The sequence below is a fragment of the Mustelus asterias genome, chromosome 8 (assembly GCF_964213995.1).
Source record: "Mustelus asterias chromosome 8, sMusAst1.hap1.1, whole genome shotgun sequence".
NCBI lineage: Eukaryota > Metazoa > Chordata > Chondrichthyes > Carcharhiniformes > Triakidae > Mustelus > Mustelus asterias.
The window spans coordinates 52,332,923-52,360,235 of record NC_135808.1 but is presented as its reverse complement, the minus strand read 5'-3'; the positions used below and the strand labels follow the sequence as shown (position 1 = coordinate 52,360,235).

The 27,313-nt window shown below is 41.2% G+C and overlaps 1 protein-coding gene across 1 annotated transcript in view; it reads left to right on the top strand.

Moving 5' to 3' along the window:
* Positions 1 to 27,313, top strand: part of xpr1a (xenotropic and polytropic retrovirus receptor 1a) — a 323,914-nt gene that overhangs the window by 178,059 nt on the left and 118,542 nt on the right. Inside the window, exon 4 of the mRNA XM_078217964.1 lies at positions 13,399 to 13,619. Within this exon, the coding sequence (XP_078074090.1) occupies positions 13,399 to 13,619 (221 nt within the window). The remainder of the gene's footprint in view (positions 1 to 13,398; positions 13,620 to 27,313) is intronic.

Below are 27,313 nucleotides of genomic sequence, written 5' to 3'. Positions count from 1 at the left end.
AAAATCCCCCTCTTGCTATCTCAGGAATAAGTAATGCCCATGCAATGAATTATTTTCTAATCATGCTTGCAAATGAAATCATGGTTTTAATCCTAAACCTATTCTTGTGACAATGCAAAGTGTTTCTTGAGGAATGGAAATGCAAATTGAAATTTGAAATCTTCCTTCCTGTGGCAACTGGAAAATAATTCTCAGAATTGATAAATGATTGAGAAAAATTTGTGTTTGAGATATGTAACACAATGAATAAACAAATAAATAAAGTAACTCACTACCAAGGTGCATTTCAGACAAAAGTTTGATTCTGAAATTCTACTCGGCCTCAAATGGTTCATACTGGCTTTACTGTGTGTTTTTTTACCTGCCAAGCATTTAGGGGGTCATCAAATGCAACATGGTTTATCATTGTTGAGACTGGTAATATTTTAGTTTACATGTTTTCTGTCACAAATTCAGACTGGGTAGGGACTGATTTAACTTATGATTTAACTTATGATGGGTTTCGTCCATTTCATTGATAAAGGAACAGTTTTGGAAGGGAAAAGTGACTGCTTTATAGGCCTGAAGTAGCTGTAGTTAACAAGAAATGAGCAGCATAGATGAAACAGATTCAACCAGTTTGACCAGCTGGTAGCACATTCACCTTTGAGCCAGCAGGTTCAAGCCCCAGTCCAGGACTTGAGAGTGGAAGGGGTGAATGTTCTTAGAGCCTCTCCATCTCTGGAAGATTGGCAGAGATCCCATTTCTGTACATAAACTCAAGGAAGTTCACCTAGGTCATGTAGACTGAATTAAGGGAGTTCTATACTCTAGATGATGTCATCTTTCATATTAAACATTGAACCAAAGTCACAGGTAATTATAAAATCTGTTACAGCACTATTCAAACATTTATTCCCTCACCTGAGAAAAGACTATAAATGGAGAGAATGTCTAATGAGGCTCCTAAGTGAATTTGATTTGATCTTTCCGAATCCAGTTCCAGATCCTCAGTGAAGTTGCTGCTCAGAACTATTTATTAATTTGTCATAAAGTTGCAAGCTTCCAACCCACACTTAGGCCACAAGGGGAACTTGTGCGGGACGCAGATGTTTCACAGTAGGGTATAGCTCTGAAAAAAAAGCCAGGCAGACTTGAAATGTTAACTCTCTCCACAGGTGCTGCAAAACCTCCTGAGTCTTTCAAGCATTTTCTGTTTTGATGTCAGATTTCCAGCATCAGCAGTATTTTGCTTTTAGATTATTGTAGGGTTGTTGTTCCCCTGACTGGAACAGAGTAAAGGTAGCTAGCTTATCCCTGCATTTTTATTGAGGCCTGCTGCTGCTCTAATTTTTCAGTATAATAACTTGTCTTTCTAGCTGAGTGAGTGGTCTGGTATGTAGTTTTCTCCTCTTAGGGGTTTGACATACTGCCTTTCCTTGGTGAATTAACATATTTTGTGCTTGTTTGCTTCCAAAATAAAATAAAACTAAGTCATTTTGGTACCGAGAATAAAGTAATGTTGTAACTGTTGTGAGTCACGTTTTTAGTAGCCTTTGGACAGAAATTAATTTCTGCCTATGTTATATACCTAAAACTCTTGAAATTAAATGATGAGAGATGGATGTTTCAAACTGATCCTTATACTAGCCACAACAGCTATTCTTTCTGTTTCTGGAAATAGTAAATTCCCAACAATTAGATCTGCATGATTCAACATTGTCTCATTTGATGTCTTCGCTGCTTGAAACTTTGGCTGCTGTTCCTGAAAAAGGACTGGGCAAGATGTAGCTTGTGCCAAAGCCATTCATGAATGCTTATATTTCACTCGAGTTGTCTGCTTCAGGAGAGATTCAATAATGAACATCTGTCCTGCAGATGGGTGATTAACTTTAATGTTAGGTGTGAGCAAAGGATTTTTGATTTATGGGATGCTTTTAAGGGGCAATCATTATAATTTAGTGGTGAAATATAATTGCAGTGGGAAAGTTGGGCAATCATATTCTTCGTGCACACTATTTTGATACGAATTCAAATAGGAAATAAATTGTGCCATTACCATTTTATCTTTACCTGTTATTTAATTGTTCGGATGAGTGATGGAAATTTTACTGTTGATGTATGCTCCCTCGAAGTGTGATTGTATCTGCCCTATTTGTTACAGCCAGAGAGAGAGGTTTTGGGATAACTTTTCCTCTTTTCCCTCGCCTTTTGGTTGTTTGCAGTACAATGTAATTTTTTAGTGTGTTTTAAACCTTTTGGACTGACTTTAAAGGATAGGCATGAACAGGTTTTCTGGTGAGTTTAAATCAAAAGGAAGAGTAAACCTTTACTTACACAATATCTGAAATATAAATGCAATGTAAATACCCACTCCTGCAATAAATCTCCCAGAAATCCAGACAACTAAGGGACTTGTGAAGCTGAGGAATTAAAATAAATTAGTATTAGTAAAGTTGTATCTGAAAAGATATTTAGGTTTAAAGTTGATAAATCCCCTGGACCAGATGAGCTTCATCCCAGAGGATTAAAGGAGGCGGTTATAGAGGTAATGATTGCATTGGTGATTATCTTTCAAAATTCTACAGGTTCACATGAACTGGAAAGTAGCAAAGGTAACCCCACTATTTTGGAAGGGAGGAAGAGTGAGAATGGAATCTCTCTTCTACAAGGAAAACAGTCCCAATCTTTCCAATCTACATAATTGAAGTTCCTCATCCTTGGAACTATTTTCATTCATCTTTTCTGCACTCTCTCGAATGCCTTCACATGTTTCCTAAAATGTGGTGCCCAGAACTGGGCACAATACAACAATTGTACAATGTAATTTTTTAGTGTGTTTTAAACCTTTTGGACTGACTTTAAAGGATACGCATGAACAGGTTTTCTACACAGACCTGTACATACAAGAAAGGAGAGTTCTCAAGATGATGCATACACTTAGGCACATATCATCCATGTCCCTCTTTTAATAATCTAAGCAATTGAAGGTGAAAAGACAGGTTGAGACTTTGGTTAATAAATCATACAGTGTAGAAGGAGGCTATTCAGCCCACCGAGTCTGCACCGGCCACGATCCCACCAGGCCTCATCCCCATAAGCCCATACATTTACCCTAGCTAGTCCCCCTGACACTAAGGGGCAAGTTAGCATGGCCAATCCACATAACCGCACATCTATGGGCTGTGGGCGAAAACCGGAGTACCTGGAGGAAACCCACGTAGACATGGGGAGAATGTACAAACTCCACACAGACAGTGACCCAAGCCGGAAATTGAACCTGGGTCCCTGGCGCTGTGAGGCAGCAGTGCTAACCACTGTGCCACTGTACCGCCCCAAATGTATTCAGTATCTTTGGCTTTATTAATGGGAGCACAAAGTATCAAAGCAAAGAGGTTATGTTAAACTTGCATAGAACACTATTTGGCCTCAACTGTAGTATTGTGCCCAGTTCTGGGCACCACATTTTAGGAAAGATGTGAAGGCATTCGAGAGAGTGCAAAAAAGATGAATGAAAATAGTTCCAAAGATGAGGAACTTCAATTATGTAGATTGGAAAGATTGGGACTGTTTTCCTTGTAGAAGAGAAATTTCATTCTCACTCTTCCTCCCTTCCAAAATAGTGGGGTTACCTTTGCTACTTTCCAGTTCACGTGAACCTGTAGAATTTTGAAAGATAATCACCAATGCAATCATTACCTCTATAACCGCCTCCTTTAATCCTCTGGGATGAAGCTCATCTGGTCCAGGGGATTTATCAACTTTAAACCTAAATATCTTTTCAGATGCAACCTCTTTACTAATACTAATTTATTTTAATTCCTCAGCTTCACAAGTCCCTTAGTTGTCTGGATTTCTCGGAGATTTATTGTATATTCTTCTGTGAAGATGGACTCAAAGTAACTATTTAGTTTCTCTGCCGTTTCCTTGTTCTCCATTATAAATTCTCCTGTCCCCACATTTATTGGGCCCTCACATACCTGAAGAAGATTTGCAGTTTGCCTTTATATTCCGCACTAGTTTGCTTTTGTATTTTCTTTTTCCCTTTCTTAATCAGTTTCTTAGTCCTCCTTTGCTGGGTCCTTTGCTCCCATTCCTCAAGCTTACCACTTTTTCTGGCATCATTATAAGCTATTTCCTTTGATCTAATGCAATCTTTAACTTGTCTTATTAACTATGGTTGATTTAGCTTACCCTTTCGGTATTTGTGCCTTAAAGTATATCTGTTGCAGACAGTGTCATATTTCTTTAAATACTAGCCATTGCTCTTCTACCCACAAATCTTTTCATCTTGTTTTCCACCATAGCCAACTTGCCCTTATACATTTATAATTTCCTTTCTTCAGACTTAAGACCCAAGTTTCAGAGTGAACTAAATCGCATTCAAACTTAAAAGTGAAATTCTATCATATTGTGGTCACTATTTCTCAAAGCCTCCTATACACAGCACGGTTATTAATTAGCATTTTCTCATTACGCAACATTAAATCCAAAATAGCCAGATCCCTAGTTGGCTGCTCAACGTAATGCTCCAGAAACCCACCTTGTACACACTCCAGAAATTAATCTTCCATAGCATTAGTGCTGATTTAGTTAACCAAGTCTGTGTAAATTGAAGTTGCCCATTACTGTATTATCCGCATCACATGCATCTCCAATTTCCTGATTTATACTGTGTCCCAATATTAACACTACAGTTTGGTGGCCTATAAATAACTCCCATTAACTTGCTGCCCCTTGTTGTCAGGCTTGAGGAAAACATTTTTCATATAGTGAGTGATTAGGACCTGGAAAGCTCTGCCTGAGAGTGTGATGAAGGCATTCAATCGAAGCATTCGAGAGGGAGTTAGATTGCTATCTGAAAAGGAAGGATGGTTGATTTGATTTGTTTGATTTATTATCGTCACATGTATTTACATACAGTGAAAAGTATTGTTTCTTGCGCGCTATACAGACAAAACATACCATTCATAGAGAAGGAAGTAAGAGAGTGCAGAATGTAGTGTTACAGTCATAGCTAGGGTGTAGAGAAAGATTAACTTAATGCAAGGTAAGTCCATTCAAAAGTCTGACAGCAGCAGGGAAGTAGCTGTTCTTGAGTCGGATGGTACATGACCATTTTGGTATTTTTTTCCCCGAAGGAAGAAGTTGGAAGAGAGAATGTTGGGGTGCGTGGGGTCCTTAATTATGCTGGCTGCTTTGCCGAGGCAGTGGGAAGTGTAGACAGAGTCAATGGATGGTTTGCGTGATGGATTGGGCTACATTCATGACCTTTTGTAGTTTCTTGCGATCTTGGGCAGAGCAGGAGCCATACCAGGCTGTGATACAACCAGAAAAAATGCTTTCATTCGTGCATCTGTAAAGGTTGGTGAGAGTCGTAGCTGACATGCCAAATTTCCTTAGTCTTCTGAGAAAGTAGAGGCGCTGGTGGGCTTTCTTAGCTATAGTGTTGGCATGGAGAGACCAGGACAGGTTGTTGGTGATCCGGACATCTAAAAACTTGACGCTCTCGACCTTTTCTACTTCGTCCCCATTGATGTAGACAGGGGCATGTTCTCCTTTACGCTTCCTGAAGTCGATGACAATCTCCTTCATTTTGTTGACATTGAGGGAGAGATTATTGTTGCCGCACCAGTTCACCAGATTCTCCATCTCATTCCTGTACTCTTGTCTCGTCATTGTTTGAGATCTGACTCACTACGGTGGTATGCAGGACTATGTTGAGTGGCACAAGGTCAACAGCTGCCATGGCAAGCCAGCATATGCACAATGGGCCGGATGGCCTCCTCCTCCGCTGTGTAACAATTCTGTGGTAATCAGATTCTGTGTAATGACTCAGTACCTTCAGGAGAGGGCACAATTGGAATGGGTGACCAACATACTTTTCAGATAACCTAATCCAGAATTTACCCAGGTAATTTAAAATTCTAATCCTGGGATTGCAATCTGATGTCTGTAAGGAAGGAGCCGGGGTATCTGCCCAGCTGTGGCAACTTATTGAACAAGGATTAGTAAGATGCATGTTACATGATTGTTGCAATTAGAAGCAATGGAATTGTGGAAAATTAATGAGAAAGGACTAATTAATAACCTTTAATTAATAAAGGAGCCTTTGAGAAATAGTGACCATAATATGATAGAATTTCACTTAAGTTTCAATGTGATATTGTTTATTTACAAACACTTTTCGGAACATTGCTATGTCTCTTAATTATTGAGCATGCAAAAATTCTGGCCATCAGCTTTTCCATGACTTGTATCAAGCCCATTGACATCATGCTTGCTTATGTGTGTTCTTTATTTGTTGTAAAATATTGATTGGAACTGACGAATATTGAGAGTCTGGAATTGGCTAAAGTTTTACTAACCTGTGGTGATTGATAGCCTAAGTGATGAGAACAAGTTATTTTTATCTAACATGTTTCACAGCTTCAATACTTTTGAAATACATTTAAAAGTACTTCTAAAATGTGATCATTGCCATAGGGAAATTTGACAACCAATTTGTAGGCAGCAAAGATCACAAACAGTAACAAGAGATGTGAGCAATTAAACTGTTTTATGTGTATTGGTTGAGGGATAAACTTTGGCTAGGACATTGAAAACGCTTCTACTTTTCTTTAAATGGGATATTTTATAATCACACAACAGTAGATGGGTCCTTGGTTTAACGACTCATCCGAAAGCTGTCACCTCTCACTGTGCAGAACACTCACCTTTTCAAGGTGGGGAAAGTTGAGGCTAAAATAGGTAGCCCCAGCTTTGACGGACTCTCCCGGCCTTCATTGGCAGCAAAGGATTGTGGAATTTGCTTGTGTATCAACTGTAGAGTGGCAGATAGAGAGGAAATATTTTGGCTCATAAGACCGCTGCTAAGGGTTTCTTCAGTAAAGCAATGCATACTGTTAAACTGATGGCATCTTTCATAAATGACAGTATCTGCATGTTTAGTTAACTTCCCTGGCAGCACCAAACTGCTTGTGGCTGGATGTGATAAGTTTGAATTTATTTAAATAATATTTATGCTGATTGAAGATTTTAATTTAAAAAAAAGTTTTTACATTTAAATGTTCAAAGATGTAAATCCTTCAAAGATTGTTGCCTAGTTCATCATTCTACCCTGCTAAATCAAGCATTTTGTACTTTCTGAGCACAATGACCTGTTTATTTTCCAAGCAAGACTATATTGTTCATTCCATTCTCTTGAATGTCACTTTTTTTAAAAGTGTGCCTTGGTCCAATCATAAAATCCCTATAGTGCAGAAGGAGGCCATTTGGCCCATTGAGTCTGCACCAGCCCTCCAACAGAGCATTTTACGGAGGACACCACCGCACACGTTTATCCCACCAATCCCCTAACCTACACATCTTGGGACACTAAGAGGCAATTTATCATGGCCAAACTACCTAACATGCACATCTTTGGATTGTGGGAGGAAACCAGAGCACTTGGAGGAAATCAACGCAGACGCGGGGAGAACGTGCAAACTCCATACAGTCACCCAAGGCTGGAATCAAACCTGGGTCCCTGGCACTGTGAGGCAGCAGTGCTAACCATTTTGCTACTGTGCTGCCAATCTCCTTCAAAAATAGCTGACAGTGAGTCGACTGTAACTGGATGGCACATCTTGTGACTATCTGCTCTGCCTGCACGTACAGGTGCAAAATGTTGGTCATTGCAGAGTACCAGATTTATCCCTTGCTTGAACTTCAACTTTCAAAGTCATCATTATCTCATGCCTCAAAGAATTCACTCTTCACTGTCCTGACAAACCATCTCCAATCTCCCTTTCTGTCCAATCCTTAAATATCGCTTCCCAAATTTTACCCACAACTCCCTGTTTGAATCTTCATGGTTTCCACCCTTGCTGCAACACTGAAGTGACCCACGGTCTTAAAATGACATTGTAAATTACTGTGACTAGAGTGCATTTTCTCTTATTATCTTCTTCATAGGACCTTGGATCTTTAATTTCAAGCAAGGAGCAATCGCACTATGCGTGGACTGACACAGTTTGCTACAGTACAGCCCACATCTGTTGTCCAGCTCAGTGGGGCAACTCTTGGTTGTTCTGCTCTTAACTATCCAATCATTGCTATAGCATCTTCAGAAATGGCTTCTCTTTCCATCACACACAGCATTACCTCTGGAGTTCCAAATAGCTTCCTCCTCTTCCCTATTCTATATATTGCCACTGCATGGCACCACCAAAGATATGGGATCGGCTCCCACATATACATTAGTGACACTCAGCTACACCTATTCACACCTCTTTCAACCTCGTCACTGTCTCTGTGCACTCACACTGATCAGCTAACATCTGGTCTTGGATGAACCAAAATAGCCTCTAACTGAATATTGGTAAAACTAAAGGCATGACCCTGTCATAAACTCCATAATGTGGAGATGCCAGCGTTGGACTGGGGTAAGCACAGTAAGAGTTTTAACAACACCAGGTTAAAGTCCAACAGGTTTATTTGGTAGCAAATGCCATTAGCTTTTGGAGTGCTGCTCCATTTGCTACCAAATAAACCTGTTGGACTTTAACCTGGTGTTGTTAAAACTCTTATTCTATAAACTCCATAGCCACACTGTTTCCATTCCTCTTCTCAGCCAGAACCAAATTGTTCACAAACTCAACATACTGCATTAGTTTCCAGGCAGGTGAAATTTGAACAAAAATGTTTGGAACATTTTAAACATAATGTTATCCCAAATATAGGAGCATAGCCTCATCTCAAGCCAACCAGTAAATTTCAACCTTATTATTCTCAACCATTCATGATCATTTTCCCCAGTGCAGATTGTGATGCCAAACTCTGTATTTTTATCGCACCCCTGGGTACTTTCTCTTAATTCCCTCCCTGGCATCAGAAGTTAAGAAATTCTTGTTTGTTCTGGAGCCCAGGAGAAGCAGAGGAAATGGAACAAGCCATACTGATATTAATCTTCCTTTGCTGAATGTTAAATATAACAGCTCTATTTTTAAAAATCTGTTCCCTGCTTTTTTCTCCATGTCTCTTCATCTCCTTATTTTCCAAGTGTTTGTTTCCCTTTTAAGTGCTTCATATTGACTTTGCATTTAATTTCTCCTGAGGGCATTCTTAGTAAATAGGTAACTCATAAAGCTATAATTGACACAATATATCTAAAAACATAATAGATGGGCGGTAGTGAGAAATGATACTGCAATTTTAGCCTCTGGTTTCAAATGACATCTACAAGTCATTCAGGCTTTCCTTTTATGACTCAAAATATAATTGAATCCCTCATTATACTAGCTTTATTACTCACATCTAACCATATATAATTTTATGCATAACTGGAGCATCACTTTGTTTAACTTGTAAACTGAATTTTGAGCATTAAAACTCTTGAGACCACAAGATAAATATAACTGAGGGAAATCTATTCTGCCCCTCTTGGCTTATCTATGCTTTGTCATCTACTGGTGTCTTGAATGAGTCTTAAAGTTTTCACTGGCACTACCATACCCAGAAGGCAATTCTAAGTGGTCATTGCATCAGTAGGTTCTTCCTGACATCTATTTTAAATTTACTTATGCATCTTGCTCTAATATCTTAATGTAACATGAAATAGTGCTCTGAATTAACTGTATCTGGGTTATTGTCTAGTTAGATAAGTATGACTTCTTTCATTTCCAGTGGGGCCCATTTTTATTATTGTTTCCTCATATTCCTCATTGATGCCCTGTAGCTCTTTTAGCACTTGAATATTTTCCTGTGTCTTGGTGCCCAAAACTGAATGCAGTCTTCAAAGTTCAGTTCGGCCAGGCTACTATATGGTTTTAGCAGATTATTTCTTGATTTGTAATCATCTGACAGCCAAATAACTCAACATTCTGTTTGTTTTCTTTATTACTGCTCTACAATCAATTGACCTATTAATTAATTGACCATACCTATTACTCACCAGATCTCTTTCTGTTTCACCTTCAGCTACCTAGGTGCAGCATTGAAAGAATTGCTTAATTCCTAATCAATTTTATCAAAGGCTTTTTAAATATCAAATTATTCCATATTGGTTGATTGCTTTTATTATCCATCTTAGAAGAGACTTCCTCAAGAATCTCAGGTATTCATTAATCGACATTCATTGTCTCCTAAAGCCGCATTGACATGTATGATTACTTTCATACAGATGTTCCAGAACTTTACCCTTGATGATCTGTGTCATTATTATTTTTTGGGCATTGATGTTAAATTTATTAGTTTGTACTGCTCCCTTTCTTGACTAGATTAGCAGGTGTTCAGCCTAGTGGTGGCATATCTCTTGACATTCGCCAATGAAATGTTGAACATTTAAACTAATTTTCTATTTATCAGAGCTTCCTACGAACAGATCCCATTATTGTAACCAGTTCCTGTAACAGAAAGGAAAAAGCAAACAGTGTTTAATATTTAATCAGTTACTGACCCCCTCAGATTTATAGTTTGGCTGAACTGTATTTACTGTAATGGAAATTTATTCAAACTTATGTTTTTCACTGTCCTCGTGTGTGCTGTCTCCTGTTCAGCTGTTCAGGACACTGACCACTCACTGATATCTCACCCATATGCTTAATGGTGTGTGTTAGTAGTCTATTTTGCCATGAAAGGTATTGCAGTTGAAATTGCACCCTTCACCATAAAGCTGGTTTTAGTGCATTTAATGTATTTGTTTCTGCTCTTAGTTCATTAGTTGTGAACTCCTGTTCCAATGTTTCAGCTGCGTTCAATACTGATTTTGTCTAATTCCAAAACATTAGCCGGAAGAATTAATCTTCACTAACTGAAATATTCCCTCAAAAAGGCCCCAAGTTTTCAAGGTATTGCAAATTGAATCCATGTAAATGCTTTCCAAAATAGATTTCTAAACCAGTGGGGCTATTTGGAAATCCAAATTAGCTGCTGTATGTTGCAGTCAGCTGAGAAAATTATTCATTCTAATATTAAACAATTTTCTTGCTTTTTTGCAACAGTTTGGTTTTCAAAAACCTGTAAACTAAATTGATTAAGTTTAAATAATCGAGTACCTAGAGAGAAATGTCAGATTGAGTGACCAACCTTTAATACGTCATATATTAGTTAAGTGATGCAAATTGTAAGATAGCTAAGCTAATAGGTTATGAAGTTGAAAGCTGTGAAATAGTAATACAGCAAGGGCAAAATGGTACTGTTTCCATTTGTGGCTCCAACAAGTGATGGAGAAGAATTGGAATGTATCATAAATGTTTTAAAGGCTTTGAAGAACCTAATCATGGTGTCTACTATCTCTGAGAAAATCATAGAAATTGCATTATTGTGTTGGCTCTTCAATTGGTTTTCTATACTGTCCTATTTCCCTGTTTCCTTTTATTTTCTTCCTTTAAGTCCTTGCTCAGATCATCTTTAAATGTTCTTGCAGTCCCTGCCTCAGCCCTCACTTATGGACATTCTCTGTTGTAATAACCAACGTGGAATTTGTGCAGTGAAGGCCTTAATTTATAATTACTACAGAATACAAAATTGTTATTGTACTTGTCATTTAACAGCGGTATGCTGCAGCAGCTATGATGCTGCCTTGATAATTTAGCAAGATATGCATTTTCTTCAAGGAAAGATCAGCTGTATGACATCTTTGGTTGAGATATTGTATTTGAAGCCACTGCACTGGACCCCGCCCACCTCCTCCCCTCTCATTTATTTAATGCTGACACCCTCATTCGTGCTTTCGTTATTTCAGGACTCAACTATTCCAACACATCCCTGGCTTGTCAGGGATAGTATTGGGGTCCTCCAAAGCTATACTGCCTCTGTCTTAACTCATCCTGCTCCCTTATCACACCTGTATTTGCTGATCTACGGTGGCTCCCAGACAAATAATGTTGCAATTTTAAAATTCTCACCCTTGTTTTCTAATCTGTCCATGGCCTTGTATCTCCCTATCTCTCCATCCCCACAACCGTGCAGGATTTCAGCACTCCTCCAATTCGGGTGTCCAGAACAGCCCCAACTTTAATTGTTCCGCCATTTCTTACTCCATGTTCTAAAGCAAATATTCATCACTTGCGTTCACTCTGCATTAAAACTTCTTCCAAATTCTCTTTGTTTTTGGTCTAATTTATCCTATTTCATCTAGTATGGAAATAATATTTTTGCTAATTTACCTCATCAATGTCCCTCAATTTTTAACATTTCAATCAGATCTCTTTAATTTCTTCATTTTAAAGAGTGTTTGTTTCTGCTCAAAACAAAAGTCTCTTTCCCCTGGTTTCATTCGTAGCAAATCTAATTGTAAACTCTCTGTGTCCTTGATATCTTCCCTAAAGTGCTATAACTGCAGTAATTTAGTGAAAGCTTAGCCAAGAATTTGCTTATATTTGGCATTAGCTTTGATTTTTGCTGAGTAAGTCAGATCCCATCTGGAGTACCATGCGGTACTCTGTTTAGTAAATAATAGCACATAATAATACTGCTCTTTAAAAGGAATAGAACAAAGCAGTGAGGTATGAAATGATTTTAAGGAAGATAGGTGTAGCATTTTAATGAATAGTGTTTTGAAAATGTTTAAATCTCAAGATTGGAAAGGAATTGACCATCTGTCTTGGGCAAATTGGTGAATATGCCAAATGTTGGGTCAAGGGATTATATAAGAGCATTTTAAGAAGCTAGGAGGGAAAATGGACAACACAAGGTTATTGAATTCTGATCGTAGCTGTCAAAGAGGCAACTTAATCTGACAAATTAACTTCTGAAGAATAGCAATTGAGGGTTATGGAAGGTACCTCTATGAAACAGGCAGAATTCATAGACTTAATTGGTTCATCCATTCTTAAACCTTGCGTAGAAAGAGAGAATGAATATGCATTTCAGATACACAAGACAAGAGTTGTCTAACATAAGTTCCTAACTTTATTTTTTCCTTCATTGAGCAAGGTAACAGTGGCTATCTGTTGCCCGTGTTTGCTGCTGCGGGATGAGCAAGTTGCTTGACCATTACTTTACAGCCAAACCATTTTGTTTTCTGTCTCCCCTTCTCATTTTCTCCCTTTCCCCTTGATTCCACAGATTGATAGTCAATTTCACCTTGCCCAACTCACCATTGCTTAAATGCAAACTCAGTGATGAGTATTGGCAGGTGAGCCTGATTGCAGAGAATCTCAACAGCCAACAATGAGATGAGTACTTTTCACTCATTCCATCAGATATTATTAGGGCATGAACCCTTTCCTTCATTCACAGCTAAATTAATTCCGGGCATCACCCATGTCCATTTACAGATAATGGCCTCTGAAGCAAGAGTAACTACTGTGTGGCTGAGTTCACAAATAGTGATCATGAGGAAGAAGAAACTCAGGAACTGAAGGACAAATTTTGGGAAGACAATTCAGGTTTGAGGAAGGATTTCTGTGATGCAATTATTTGTTTGCCTTATAGAAAAGCTTGCCGAGGCTCAGCGCAGGTTCGCCACACTTCAGAATGAGCTACAGTCAACGCTTGAAGTGCAGATGGACCGCAACACAGTTTCCAACTTGCGCCAACGGAGGACCGTGTTCCCTCTTTCCCATAAGGAACGTGTACATCATAGGAACATTCGTGACCTGAAGTTAGCCTTCAGCGAGTTCTACCTCAGCCTGATCTTACTCCAGAACTACCAGGTAAGAAACACCTACCAATCCTGCAGACAGTAAAATGACTTGATTGTAAAAGAACCTGTCGTCTCCAGTCTCAGCTATAGTTTTAAAACTGCAACTTTTACTTTGACTGAAATTCTGATAGTGAGCAGATGAGAATTAATCATGGTACATTTTTGGAGGCATGAGCTCAGCTTCTATCTGTATATTGACATCATTTCGGCTGTAGAAAACCCTCCTCTCTGGAGTAGGGTCTTTTACAATATTGGCGTTGCCAGCATACTGATGGAAGGTGACCTCTTGGCTAGGGAAAAATGGCACATTAGCAGCACATTTAGAACTGCATGAGTGACAGGTTTATTTTGTATTTTCACAAGGCCAGAATGTAGGAACAAGCGTAGACCTTCATTCTCGCAAACCTGTTCTGCCATTCAACTCGATCATTACTGATCTGTATCTTAACTCCATCTACTTGGCTTGGTTGCATTATACTTAATATCCTATTTCAAAAAAATCTATGAAACTCAGTTTTAAAATTAACATTGACCTATTTGTCAATATTATTGGGAATTACATTGTTACAGTTTAATCACAATTATATGGTTAAACAGATGAAAGATATTGGAACACCTATAAATGGGGATAGTTGTGACACTGGGCTGTGAGTAATGTTGATTGTGAGCAATAGTGTTGATTTCTGCGGGCAGCCAAGTTTGAGGAGGCTGTTCCACAATTCCTCATGGTTGACAGAGTTGAATGCCTTTGCGAGATAGAAGAAGGCCATGTACAGAGATTGATATTGCTCCCTGCACTTTTCCTGGATTTGTTGCACACTGAAGATCACGTCCATTGTGCCTGTTGATGAGCGGAGCCGCACTGAGACTCAGGGAGGAGATCTCCAGTCACTGGGAGGAGGCAGTTGAGGAGGATTCTTGTGATGACCTTTCCTGTGGTCGAGAGTAGAGAAATTCCCCTGTAATTTCCATAGTCGGTCCTGTCTCTTTTCTTGAAGATGGTCATGATTAAGGCATCTCTGAGATCTCCTGGCTTGCTCTCTGCCTTCCAGACAAGGATGATGAGGTTATGGATTCTTTTCAAGAATGCCTCTCAGCCACATTTTAATTCTTTAGCAGGATTCCATCTGTGCCAGAGGCCTTGTTGTTTTTCAGCTGTCAGGGGATGGCTTTTTCAACCTCTCAGCAAGCTGGTATTGTGCTGAGGTGGTGGCGGGTCGCATGTTGCAGGATAGTGTCGAGGGCACTCATGTCGAAGGTTGTATCTTGGTTGAGGAGGTCCTTGAAGTGTTATCTCCAGCAGATGTTCACTGCCTCTTTGTCTTTCAGCACCTCTGTTTTTGGTTCTCATGGGGTGGGTTGCTGGGTACTCGGACCATTGATGGTTTTAGATAAAACCTCCCAGCAAAGAAAGCCACTGTGTCTTCATTTTAACTTCACCTGGTGTGGATCCAATTAACGCTAATGTCAATTGCCTTTTTCAGAAGACAGATCAAAACTTCCACTGCCCTTTGCATACAGAAGTGTTTAATAACTTCACTACAGAATGCTCTGGCTTTAATTTTTAGGCTTCTATTTTTATCCTTTCATGGGATGTATGTATTGCTGGCTAGGCCAGCATTTATGTCCATCCCCAATTACCCTCAAATAGGTGGCATTGGTAAGCAATCTTGAACCGCTGTAGTCCATTTGGTGTAGGTACACTCACAGTGCTGTTAAGGAAGGAGTTCCAGGATTTTGACTCAGCGACAGTTAAGAAACCATGATTCCCATTGATTCCAGTTTTGCTAGGACTGCTTGATTTCACACTCGGTCAAATGCTGTCTTGAAGTCATTGGCAGTTACTCTGACCTCAGTTCTCGAGTGCAGCTCTATTGTCCATGTTTGAACCAAGGCTGTAATGAGGTCAGGAGTTGAGTGGCCATGGCACAACCCAAACAGAGTGCCGGTGAGCAGTTTGTGTTAAGTTCCGCTTAATAACACTGTCAGCAACACCGTCTATCACTTTACTGATAATCAAGATAATGGGATGCTAATTGGCTGGGTTGGATTTGTCCTGCTTTTTGTGGACTGGACATACCTGAGCAATTTTCCACATTATTGGATAAATTCCAGTGTTGTAGCTGTACTGGAACAGATTGGCTAAGGAAGCATCTGATTCTGGAGCACAAGTCTTCAGTACTATTCATTTAGAGTGTATCAAGTTGGTTGAAGAATCTGTGATGCTCAGGACCTCGGGGAGACTGAGATGGATCATCCGTTCAGTACTTTTAGAAAAAGCTGGTTTAACATTTTGAAAATTTTGATCAAATGACCGTTTAATCTTCCAAAATCCAGAAAATACAAACCTGGCTTTTTTAACCTCTTTGTAATCTAACCCTTGGAGTCAGATATCATTTTTAAAAAATCTATGCTGCTGTCCCTTCAAGACCAGTATAACCTTCCTTATTTGTGTTGCCCAGAACTACTCATATTTGTGCAGGTATGGTCTAACTAGGGCTGTACCATCTATCCACTTGTGCTGTAATCTTTCAGATATGAAGATTGCATACCTGACGCATTCCATGAGTCATTCTGATTATTTTTTGGTACCTATTCATGCCATTTTAATGATCTACGTAACTGGATCACCCACCCAAACTCTCTTTGGGCCTCTACTGTTTCTAGTTTTTCATCATTTAGGAAGCACTCTGTTAGGTCCAAGCTGGATGACCTCACATATACCTATATAACAATCCATTTGTCACAGTTTTTCACATTGCATTATCTATAACTCTATGTGCCTCCATCTTCACTGAAGAGAGCACTCAGTGCACATACCTCCACCAAGCTGTGTTAACTTAACATTAAAACAATTACACTTTTCTCCTTTGAGGCTTTTCCCTGCCTGATTGATGCTCTGAAACTACAAAGTTGAAAAGAAAGTCTTATTAATAGTTTCCAGCTCAGAGGAGGCCAATCCACATTCAACAATCTGCTCTGAAAACTCTGCTCATGTTTTGACAGCTGTGACAGATTCCACCAAAGCAGCTGAGACAGCAAAAACAATCAACAGCATTCAAAATCAAACAACCTACAAAATATTTTTTAAAAGGTCAATTTTCCCTATCTCCCTATGTTAACTGGATCCTTTTTTAAAAAAAAAAATCAGGATCTAAATTTGCATTTTTGTCAAAAACGTTGACTCGTACCCGAAGTGTAGAGTGAGTTTCAAGAGTCATTAGTCTGTGTAATTAACTACCCCAGAGCGTGGTGGATGCCGGGACTTTGAGTAAATTTAAAGAAGAGGTGGACAGATTTTTTGTTACTCAGGGTTTGAAGGGCTATGGTGAACGGGCAGTAAAAGTGGAGTTGAGGCCAAGATGAGATCAGCTATGATTGTATTAAATCGCGGAGCAGGCTTGGGAGGCTAAATTGCCTTTTCCTGCTCCTGGTTCATATAATTCATTTCATCTATTTGGGCAGCATGAGAGCTGGAAGTTCAGAGGAGCAATGAATGCGGTATTAGGGCTGAGGAGCAGCACTTGAGTTGTAGCTAGGACAGTGTTATAGAGATGAATGTTGAGGGAATCAGAAAACTGTGACCCTGTGCTTGTGAAACTGACATAATATTGATCAGAAGTTAGGTTTTATCATGTAACACTGTTGAAAGCTGTGTTCGTTTGACACTATACCTATTAAACAATTACATTTGCAGCTATATTTTAAAAGCTGGTTTTCCAAAATGCATCCCTTCTTGCTTTAAATGAGAATTTTACAATGTGTTGACCTCCTTCTGCGCGAACATTTTGAATGCTTCAACAATATGTTAATTGTCCGGAATCTGTAGCTGCTATCTTCTGAAGAACAGTCTCTGAACAAATAGATCACACGTATGCGCAGAGACATTGATCACCAAACCAGTATCAACCTACTAGTCGATATTCTGTGCTAATTTGCTGACTGCGCACTAGCATTGTAATCTGACTTTGTGCAGCCTCAGTCCAGATGCCACCTGTGTTTGCCTGCGGTCCTAGACATCAAAGCTGACATCAAATGGCAGTTTTGTCAGTGATGGAAAGTGTTTTGCATTTTGCTAGTGGCCTCATGAGTTGCTGAATTGTATCTGTGGAATTATACACAATGCAGTGGCATTCTGCGATGTTGACATGCTGCTGAACAGGCCAGCAGGCTGTGTACTTTAGCAGTGCACGTATTATCGTGCTATGTTGGCAACAACATTTTCACTCAAAAAAAATTATTTCAAAAATGCCAGTGCGGCAATGGTTTCAGGATTTGACATGTAATCTGTCAGTTAAGGGAATTAATAAAATGTTTTTTGCTCTGGTATATGAAAATTGTTTTAAAAGGGCCTAGATCTGTACAATCCACACAGTTCTTTGAGATTTTATAGTTTGTGGAATGGTTTCGGCATCTCCATAATATCCATAGAATTCATTGATTAGTAATTCTTACAGCAATAGCAACTTGCATCTATTAGTGTTTTTACTGTACTAAATTGTCCCGAGGTACTTCACAAATGTTATCCAACAATATTTGGCTCCAAAACACAAGATACTTGGAGAGGTAACCAATAGCTTGGTCAAAGAAATAGGTCTCGAGCACTGTCTAGAAGGAGGAGGTAGAGGGACAGAAAAGTTTAGGAAGGGTGCTCAAGAGCTTAGGGCCTAGGCAGGCCACCAGTGGTAGAGAATGAAAATTGGGGATGGGCAAGAGGCCAGAGTTGGAGAACCCAGCTCTTGAAAGAGTTTTAGAGATAGAGGATATTGTATAGATGAGCAGGAGAGTGGTCATGAAGGGAGTTGAAAACAGGTATGAGAATTTTAAAATTGAGGTGTTTCCAATCTGGGAGCTAATGTAGGGCAGCGAGCACAGAGATGATGGGTGAATTTAGCACCACTTAGGATGTGGGCAGCAGAGATTTGGATAAACTCAAAGTATTTGGAAGAAACAAAGGAGGAGACTGGTCAGGAGAGCATTGGAATAGCTGAGTCTAGAGGTAACAAAGACATGGATGAGCTGAGGTAGGAATGGGAATGGGTGATGGATGGTGAAAGCGGGAGGCCATGATGATGGAGAGGATATGGAGGCAGAAGCTCAGCTCAGAATCAAGTAGGGCAACTAGGTTTTGAATGTCTAACTCAGCTTCACTTTGGCCAGGAAGCTGGTTAAAGCCATTGGCTAGCAAAGGAAGTTTGTGACAGGAAATGGAGGCAATGGTCTTGACTTACAACATGTTTCTAGGGAGAAATCAGTTTCAGTTAGTTGGAGCAACTCCGTGTTGGATGCTATATAAGCTCACCCAGTATTGGATGCAATATAAGCAGCATAGCAAATCACATTGTGGAGAGTCAAGAGTGATGATGGGGAGATAGATTTGCCTGTAGTAGACCCAACTTCATACATGAGTTTATATAATGGCATTGGGCTATTTACCTGTGCAGGACCTGCTTACTAAACCACAACAGCACTTGATATTCACACATGAGTTTAGGTTTCCACGATAGTGACCAGCAAGGAAAACCCTGATTGATTTTTTTTCATTTTATAGTGAACTAACTGTGGTTATGTGCAAGCTCAAAACAAAACATCAATCAAACATATATGGCACTAAAATCAAACCATACCTTTACACTATTGGGAGTCTGGTTAGATGTCTTATAAATATCAGTAACTACATTCAGGTCACAATTTCAGATCTGTCAGTTTCCTTTAGCTGTAAAATGGTTATGTATTTATAAAGTATTTGCCACGCTCAGCACAAACATGAGGATAGTGCATATTATGGACCCTAAGATCATATTTGTAAAATTGGCCACAAAACGTTAAGTTGGTGGAAATTTATATGTGACTATGGAAATTTAAATTGGGAAAGTATTTGATTATGTGGCTAATATTTAGTTAAAAATGGACCTGAACAATTCTGGCCTTGGGTGTGAAGTTTGCACATTCTCCTCGGGTCTGCGTGGGTTTCCTTCCACAGTCCAAAGATGTACAGGTTAGGTGGATTGGCAGTGGTAAATGTCAGGGTTACAGGGCTAGGTCGTAGGGAAGGACCTGGGTGGGATGTTCTTTTGGAGAGTCAGTGCAGACTCAATTGGCTGGATGGCCTCTTTCTGCACTGTCGGTATACTACGGTTCTATGAACTAAGGGTACTTTGCAGTCACATGTGAAGTTTACATGCAGTGTGGCACAGCGGTTAGCATTGCTGCCTCTCAGTGCCAGGGACCCGGATTCAATTCCCGGCTTGGGTCACTGTCTGTGCAGAGTCTGCATGTTCTCCCTGTGTCTGCGTGGGTTTCCTCCGGGTTCTCCGGTTTCTTCCCACAGTCCAAAAGATGTGCTGGTTAGGTGCATTGGCCATGCTAAATTATCCCTCAGTGTACCTGAACTGGTGCTGGAATGTGGCGACTAGGGGATTTTCACAATAACTTGTGTTAATGTTAAGCCTACTTGTGACATTAATAATAAACATATCTCATTGTGTAAGGCTGAATCAGCATATGAGGAATATGGGATCTCTAGACTGTTGGTCTATAAGTCCCATATTGAACAAAGGAGAATATTTGAGCTCAAGTTGGGCAGAGATATGAGTGAATGACCATGTCAAATGCCATTGTATTCTGGTGGCCTGAACCCCAGAACTGAAACTAACTTTCAAGGACTGCAGTTTAAAATATCCTGAACAAGGCAAATTCAGGAGAGAAATATCTGAAACAGCTGAACCATCACAGCTAAAGTCTTCTAAGCAGTCAAAATGCTTGTTCCAGTTTCCAAGTCCACCTGAGAACCAATCTCCTGGCTATTCATCCAGAAAAGACTTTGTAGCTTCATGTAAATCCTTTCTTTCTAAAAGATGTTCGTTCCACCTGAAGTATTAATTAAGAGACAACAGGCCTCCATCGACACGGAGACTGATTTATAAATTCCACTTTTATGATTATGGCTTCCTGTATTTCATCTTTGTATGTGTGATAGTGTGTGTGGTAAATAACCTGATTTACTTTTAAAATCACCTGAAAAAAGGGCTGCTGGAATTTATTTTAAATTAGGAAAAAATACTGTGAGGGTGAGTAAATACAAAACATTACAAACATCCTGATTATGGGCTGAAAGAACGACACAAATTCTGTTTGTAACATACTTTTCAGCTTGTTGCTCAGAATTACAATCAACTGTAATCTTGCTTGTATGACTCTTTATCGTTCTTAGCTGATGCTTGTTGCTGATGATCTGTTGTGACTGCAAAAATGAATGTTTGACAGTGACAGTTATACTATAGTATTGACCCAAGATGATGATGTGTGTGAATAATGCGAGACTTCAACTCTGCAGATCTGTGGTCTGAATAAATTCCTATCAATTGGAATGATTGCGGAGGACAGGGATTTATGCAGTGCTGCTTGCAGGCAATTCCATTATTGCCACTCAATGCAAAATGAAAGACAATTATGGACCAAGCAATAAATTACAGGAAAATAAAGGTCAATACTGATGCCAGACCTAAAAAAAGGATAGGGTCTGATGGAAAGTCACTGCTGTATTAAACTCTCACTCTGTTTCCTCGTTATTTGACGTCAGTCCCTACTCCTGCAGATACTTGCTTTTGTATTGCTTTAGGACTCTCTGCTTCTGATTCCTCCATTAGGGCGTGGTGGTGGCAGAGCTGCAGGTTTCGTGCTCCTAAAGTCAGTGGCTGCAGAAAAGGAGAGGAGACCTCCCTGAACGCTTGCTCATTAGGCAAGGTTGCTTTTGAAAGGGGAGCTATACTGAGCCTAAGGCAATGGAAATTGCTGCTGCTCTTTGATTCTCTCCAGATAGTTTTGTGTTTCATCAGTAAAATAAACTCATCTGATCAGACAGAAAGTTAATGATTAAGAGCTATTTATTATTAACTAATCTTAAAATTTAATTTGCATTTTTTAATCTCCTCTGCTGTTCTGATTTTCCCATAAGCTGCATGATTTTACTTGATATTTGCAGAAACTGTGTGTCAGGATTGTAGCAATGTGGCAACTGAATTTTTTGGCTTTAACTGAAACACTTGTGTTTCTCTTATGTCTTCAAGGAGCTCACAGTTTCTGAACGTTTAGGTGTAATCATACAACCTGGTTCCCACTGCTACCACCACCAAGGTGCATTTCAGGGATTCACAATGCACATTCTATCACCATCCATTTCGAGGCATGGCATGATCTCAGAGTAATTTCCCTTCAGCAGCTCCTAAGTGTAGTTCTCTGCTTTTTAACAGCTTTATCGCGAGTCCTGATTTGACCATTGTGCAATTTCATGTGGACTCAAAGCCATGGCATAGTTCCCATGAAGATAGTACTTGAAATGGCAATGTGTTATATGCGGTGAGTAGGGGTATCTTACTTTTGCAATGTTTTTACTGCATCCTGCTGAGCTGAATGGGAGCTGAGCCAGTGATGATTTTAGCACCAGAGAGATTTCAGACAATCATCCCAGAGACAACTTTATTGGAGCAGTGTAATTAATGGCTGATCAAATGTGAAGGGGCTTTTCCCTTTGAAGAAGAGATTGCAGTTGCCCATCGCAGGTCAAGGGAGGTGTCAGAATTAAGAACTTTGCTAATTCAGAGGGTCATCATCCTCCTGGCACCTTGTGGACTCCATCTGAGCAGCGGGAGGGCTGCAACTTGGAAATAGGTTCAGCACTCTCTGATATCGAGACCATTGGAGATGAGGAGCAGCAAAGGAAGGGCACTAGAAGGCTAAAGGGGACACTACGCTGAGCACAGGATCTACAGTCAGAGGCCTGTAGATGACTGAGAATTAATGTGCAACTGTCCAGACGGATGGCCATAGACATCATTACTCTTTTCAGTGCAATCTGAAAGTGGCTGTGCACCAGTGAATCAGGCAGTTGACAGATGCCCTCTTCACCAAGATGATTCAACACGCCGAATTCACAACTGGTGAGGCATCACAGCTCAGAGTGCACTGGGCCTGGTGTCTGAATATGGGCGGCACGGTAGCACAGTGGTTAGCACTGCTGCTTCACAGCTCCAGGGACCTAGGTTCGATTCCCGGCTTGGGTCACTGTCTGTGTGGAGTTTGCACATTCTCCTCGTGTCTGCGTGGGTTTCCTCCAGGCGCTCCGGTTTCCTCCCACAGTCCAAAGATGTGCGGGTTAGGTTGATTGGCCAAGCTAAAAATTGCCCTTAGTGTCCTGAGATGCATAGATTAGAGGGATTAGTGGGTAAAATATATGGGGGTAGGGCCTGGGTGGGATTGTGGTCGGCGCAGACTCGATGGGCCGAATGGCCTCTTTCTGTGCTGTAGGGATTCTAAGATTTCTAAGATTCTAAGAATCAGTTGGGTGGTGCCGCGCAATATTCTCGGTCATTGTGGTAGTCTGTTGCACTCTCCACAATATGGCCCTCCAGATAGGCATGGACCTTGAGCATACTGAAGCCTTGGAAGGGGACAGCTCATTGGGAAAGGAGCAGGAGGTAAGAGAGGAGAAGTAATTGGAGGCAGAGAAAGATGACACTGAGCAAAGAGGTATTCTTTCTGCATGACAAAGTGGCCTTCTCCTGCCACCCTCCAGGCTGAGGATCTCTTTCCTCCTCCTCATGGCTGACAGTCCTCCAACTCCCCTGCGACACTTTGCTTTCTTTTGATGCAATGGCAGGGTTTGGCACAAACTCCTCAGGTCAACCAGCTGCTGTGCAGTATCTGAATGAGTCCCTCATCTGACTTGCTTCCACACTCAGCCATTTCCGAATCAATTAAGGGCTCAACTCCTTGAATATCTGCCCCCCCCCCCCCCCCCCCCCCCCCGGCTAAATTGTCCATTAGTGTCGGGGGATTAGCAAGGTAAATACCTGGAATTGTGGGGATAGGGCCTGGGTGAGATTGTTGTCGGTGCAGGCTCAATGGGCCAAAAGGCCTCCTCCTGCACTGTAGGGATTTTATGATTCTATGAACTGTCTATACCAGTATGCTTCTGTTTACTATGTACATACTCTTTCCTCTTGTTAGTTCATCTAATCCTAGGCCAAGTCTCTATTATTTTTCTTTAAACTCAGCTAGTGCCACTCTCTGATGTTGATTCTCTAGCAAAGCTGGAGTCAGTGGGAATCGGCAGGGGGAAACTCTCCACTGGTTGGAGTCGTACCTGGCACAATGGAAGACGGTTATTCAGCTGTTTCATCAATGACCTTCCTTCCATCATAAGGTCAGAAGTGGGGATGTTCGCTGGTGACTGCACAATATTCAAAATCATTCATGACTCCTCAGATACTGAAGCAGTCCATGTCCAAATGCAGCAAGGCCTGGACAATATCCAGGCTTGGGCTGCCAAGTGGCAAGTAACATTTACGTCACACAAATGCCAAGCGATGACCATCCCCAACAAGAGAGGATCTAACCATCAATCCTTGACATTCAATGGCATTACCACCGCTGATCCCACTATCAACATCCTGGAGGATACCATTGACCAGAAACTGAACTGGACCAGCCATATAAATACTGTGGTTATAAGATCAGTAAGAATTTTAACATCACCAGGTTATAGTCCAACAGGTTTATTTGGTAGCAAATGCCATCAGCTTTCGGAGCACTGCTCCTTCGTCAGATGGAGTGGATATCTGCTCATAAACAAGGCATACAGAGACACAAACTCAAGTTACAGAATACTGATTTAGAATGCGAATCTTTACAGCTAATCAAGTCTTAAAGATACAGACAATATGAGTGGAGAGAGCATTAGGCACAGGTTAAAGAAATGTGTATTGTCTCCAGACAGGACAGCCAGTGAGATTCTGCAGGTCCCGGCAAGCTGTGGGGGTTACTGATAGTGTGACATGAACCCAAGATCCCGGTTTAGGGCGTCCTCATGTGTGCAGAACTTGGCTATCAGTTTCTGCTCAGCGACTCTGCCCTGTCGTGTGTCGTGAAGGCCGCCTTGGAGAACGCTTACCCGAAGTTCAGAGGCAAACTTGAGTTTGTGTCTCTGTATGCCTTGTTTATGATGTGGAGATGCCGGCGTTGGACTGGGGTAAACACAGTAAGAAGTTTAACAACACCAGGTTAAAGTCCAACAGGTTTATTTGGTAGCAAAAGCCACACAAGCTTTCGAGGCTCTGAGCCCCTTCTTCAGGTGAGTGGGAATTCTGTTCACAAACAGAACTTATAAAGACACAGACTCAATTTACATGAATAATGGTTGGAATGCGAATACTTACAACTAATCCAGTCTTTAAGAAACAAAACAATGGGAGTGGAGAGAGCATCAAGACAGGCTAAAAAGATGTGTATTGTCTCCAGACAAGACAGCCAGTGAAACTCTGCAGGTCCACGCAACTGTGGGAGTTACAAATAGTGTGACATAAACCCAATATCCCGGTTGAGGCCGTCCTTGTGTGTGCGGAACTTGGCTATCAGTTTCTGCTCAGCGACTCTGCGCTGTCGTGTGTCGCGAAGGCCGCCTTGGAGAACGCTTACCCGAATATCAGAGGCCGAATGCCCATGACCGCTGAAGTGCTCCCCAACAGGAAGAGAACAGTCTTGCCTGGTGATTGTCGAGCGGTGTTCATTCATCCGTTGTCGCAGCGTCTGCATAGTTTCCCCAATGTACCATGCCTCGGGACATCCTTTCTTGCAGCGTATCAGGTAGACAACGTTGGCCGAGTTGCAAGAGTATGTACCGTGTACCTGGTGGATGGTGTTCTCACGTGAGATGATGGCATCTGTGTCGATGATCCGGCACGTCTTGCAGAGGTTGCTGTGGCAGGGTTGTGTGGTGTCTTGGTCACTTCTCCTGAAGGCTGGGTAGTTTGCTGCGGACAATGGTCTGTTTGAGGTTGTGCGGTTGTTTGAAGGCAAGAAGTGGGGGTGTGGGGATGGCCTTGGCGAGATGTTCGTCTTCATCAATGACATGTTGAAGGCTCCGGAGGAGATGCCGTAGCTTCTCCGCTCCGGGGAAGTACTGGACAACGAAGGGTACTCTGTCCACTGTGTCCCGTGTTTGTCTTCTGAGGAGGTCGGTGCGGTTTTTCGCTGTGGCGCGTTGGAACTGTTGATCAATGAGTCTAGCGCCACAGATGCCATCATCTCACGTGAGAACACCATCCACCAGGTACACGGTACATACTCTTGCAACTCGGCCAACGTTGTCTACCTGATACGCTGCAAGAAAGGATGTCCCGAGGCATGGTACATTGGGGAAACTATGCAGACGCTGCGACAACGGATGAATGAACACCGCTCGACAATCACCAGGCAAGACTGTTCTCTTCCTGTTGGGGAGCACTTCAGCGGTCACGGGCATTCGGCCTCTGATATTCGGGTAAGCGTTCTCCAAGGCGGCCTTCGCGACACACGACAGCGCAGAGTCGCTGAGCAGAAACTGATAGCCAAGTTCCGCACACACAAGGACGGCCTCAACCGGGATATTGGGTTTATGTCACACTATTTGTAACTCCCACAGTTGCGTGGACCTGCAGAGTTTCACTGGCTGTCTTGTCTGGAGACAATACACATCTTTTTAGCCTGTCTTGATGCTCTCTCCACTCCCATTGTTTTGTTTCTTAAAGACTGGATTAGTTGTAAGTATTCGCATTCCAACCATTATTCATGTAAATTGAGTCTGTGTCTTTATAAGTTCTGTTTGTGAACAGAATTCCCACTCACCTGAAGAAGGGGCTCAGAGCCTCGAAAGCTTGTGTGGCTTTTGCTACCAAATAAACCTGTTGGACTTTAACCTGGTGTTGTTAAACTTCTTACTGTGCCTTGTTTATGAGCAGATATCCACTCCATCTGACGAAGGAGCAGCGCTCCGAAAGCTAATGGCATTTGCTACCAAATAAACCTGTTGGACTTTAACCTGGTGTTGTTAAAACTCTTACTGTGTTTACCCCAGTCCAACGCCGGCATCTCCACATTATAAGATCAGGCCAGAGGCCTGTGGTAGTAATTCACCTCCTGAATCTCCCAAGCCTGTACAAGGCACAAACCAGGAGTATGATGGAATACTCTCCACTTGTCTGGATGAGTGCGGCTCCAACAACACTCAAGAAGCTTGACTCTATCCAGGACAAAACAGTCTGCTTGATTGCTAACCCTTCCATAAATAGTCAATCCCTCCACCACCGGCGAACAGTGGCAGCAGTGTGTACTATCTACAAGATGCACTGCAGGATCTCACCAAGGTTCCTTAGGTAGCACCTTCCAAACCCACGACCATTAGCATCTAGAAGGACAAGACAGCAGATACATGTGAACACCGCCACTTGGATGCTCCCTTCCAAGTCACTCCCATCCTGACTTAGAAATATATCATCTTCCTTCACTGTTGCTGGGGCAAAATCCTGAAACACCCTCCCTGACAGCACTGTAGGTGTACCTACAGCACATAGACTGCAGTGGCTCAAGTAGAGAACTCACCACCACTTTCTCAAGGGCAACTAGGGATGCAACTATAAAATGCTGGCCTAGCCAGCAACACCCACATCCCATAAATGAATTTTAAAAATCCCATAATGTTGCCAATCTTCCTGCTTGTTATATCTTCAAAGAATTCTAGTAAATTAGTCAAACATGATTTGCCCTTCATAAAACCATGCTGACTCTGATGGATTGCATTTTGACTTTCCAAATGCTTCCTTAATAATGGATTCTAACAATTTCCCAACAACAGATGGTAAGCTAATTGGTCTATAATTTCCTACTTTC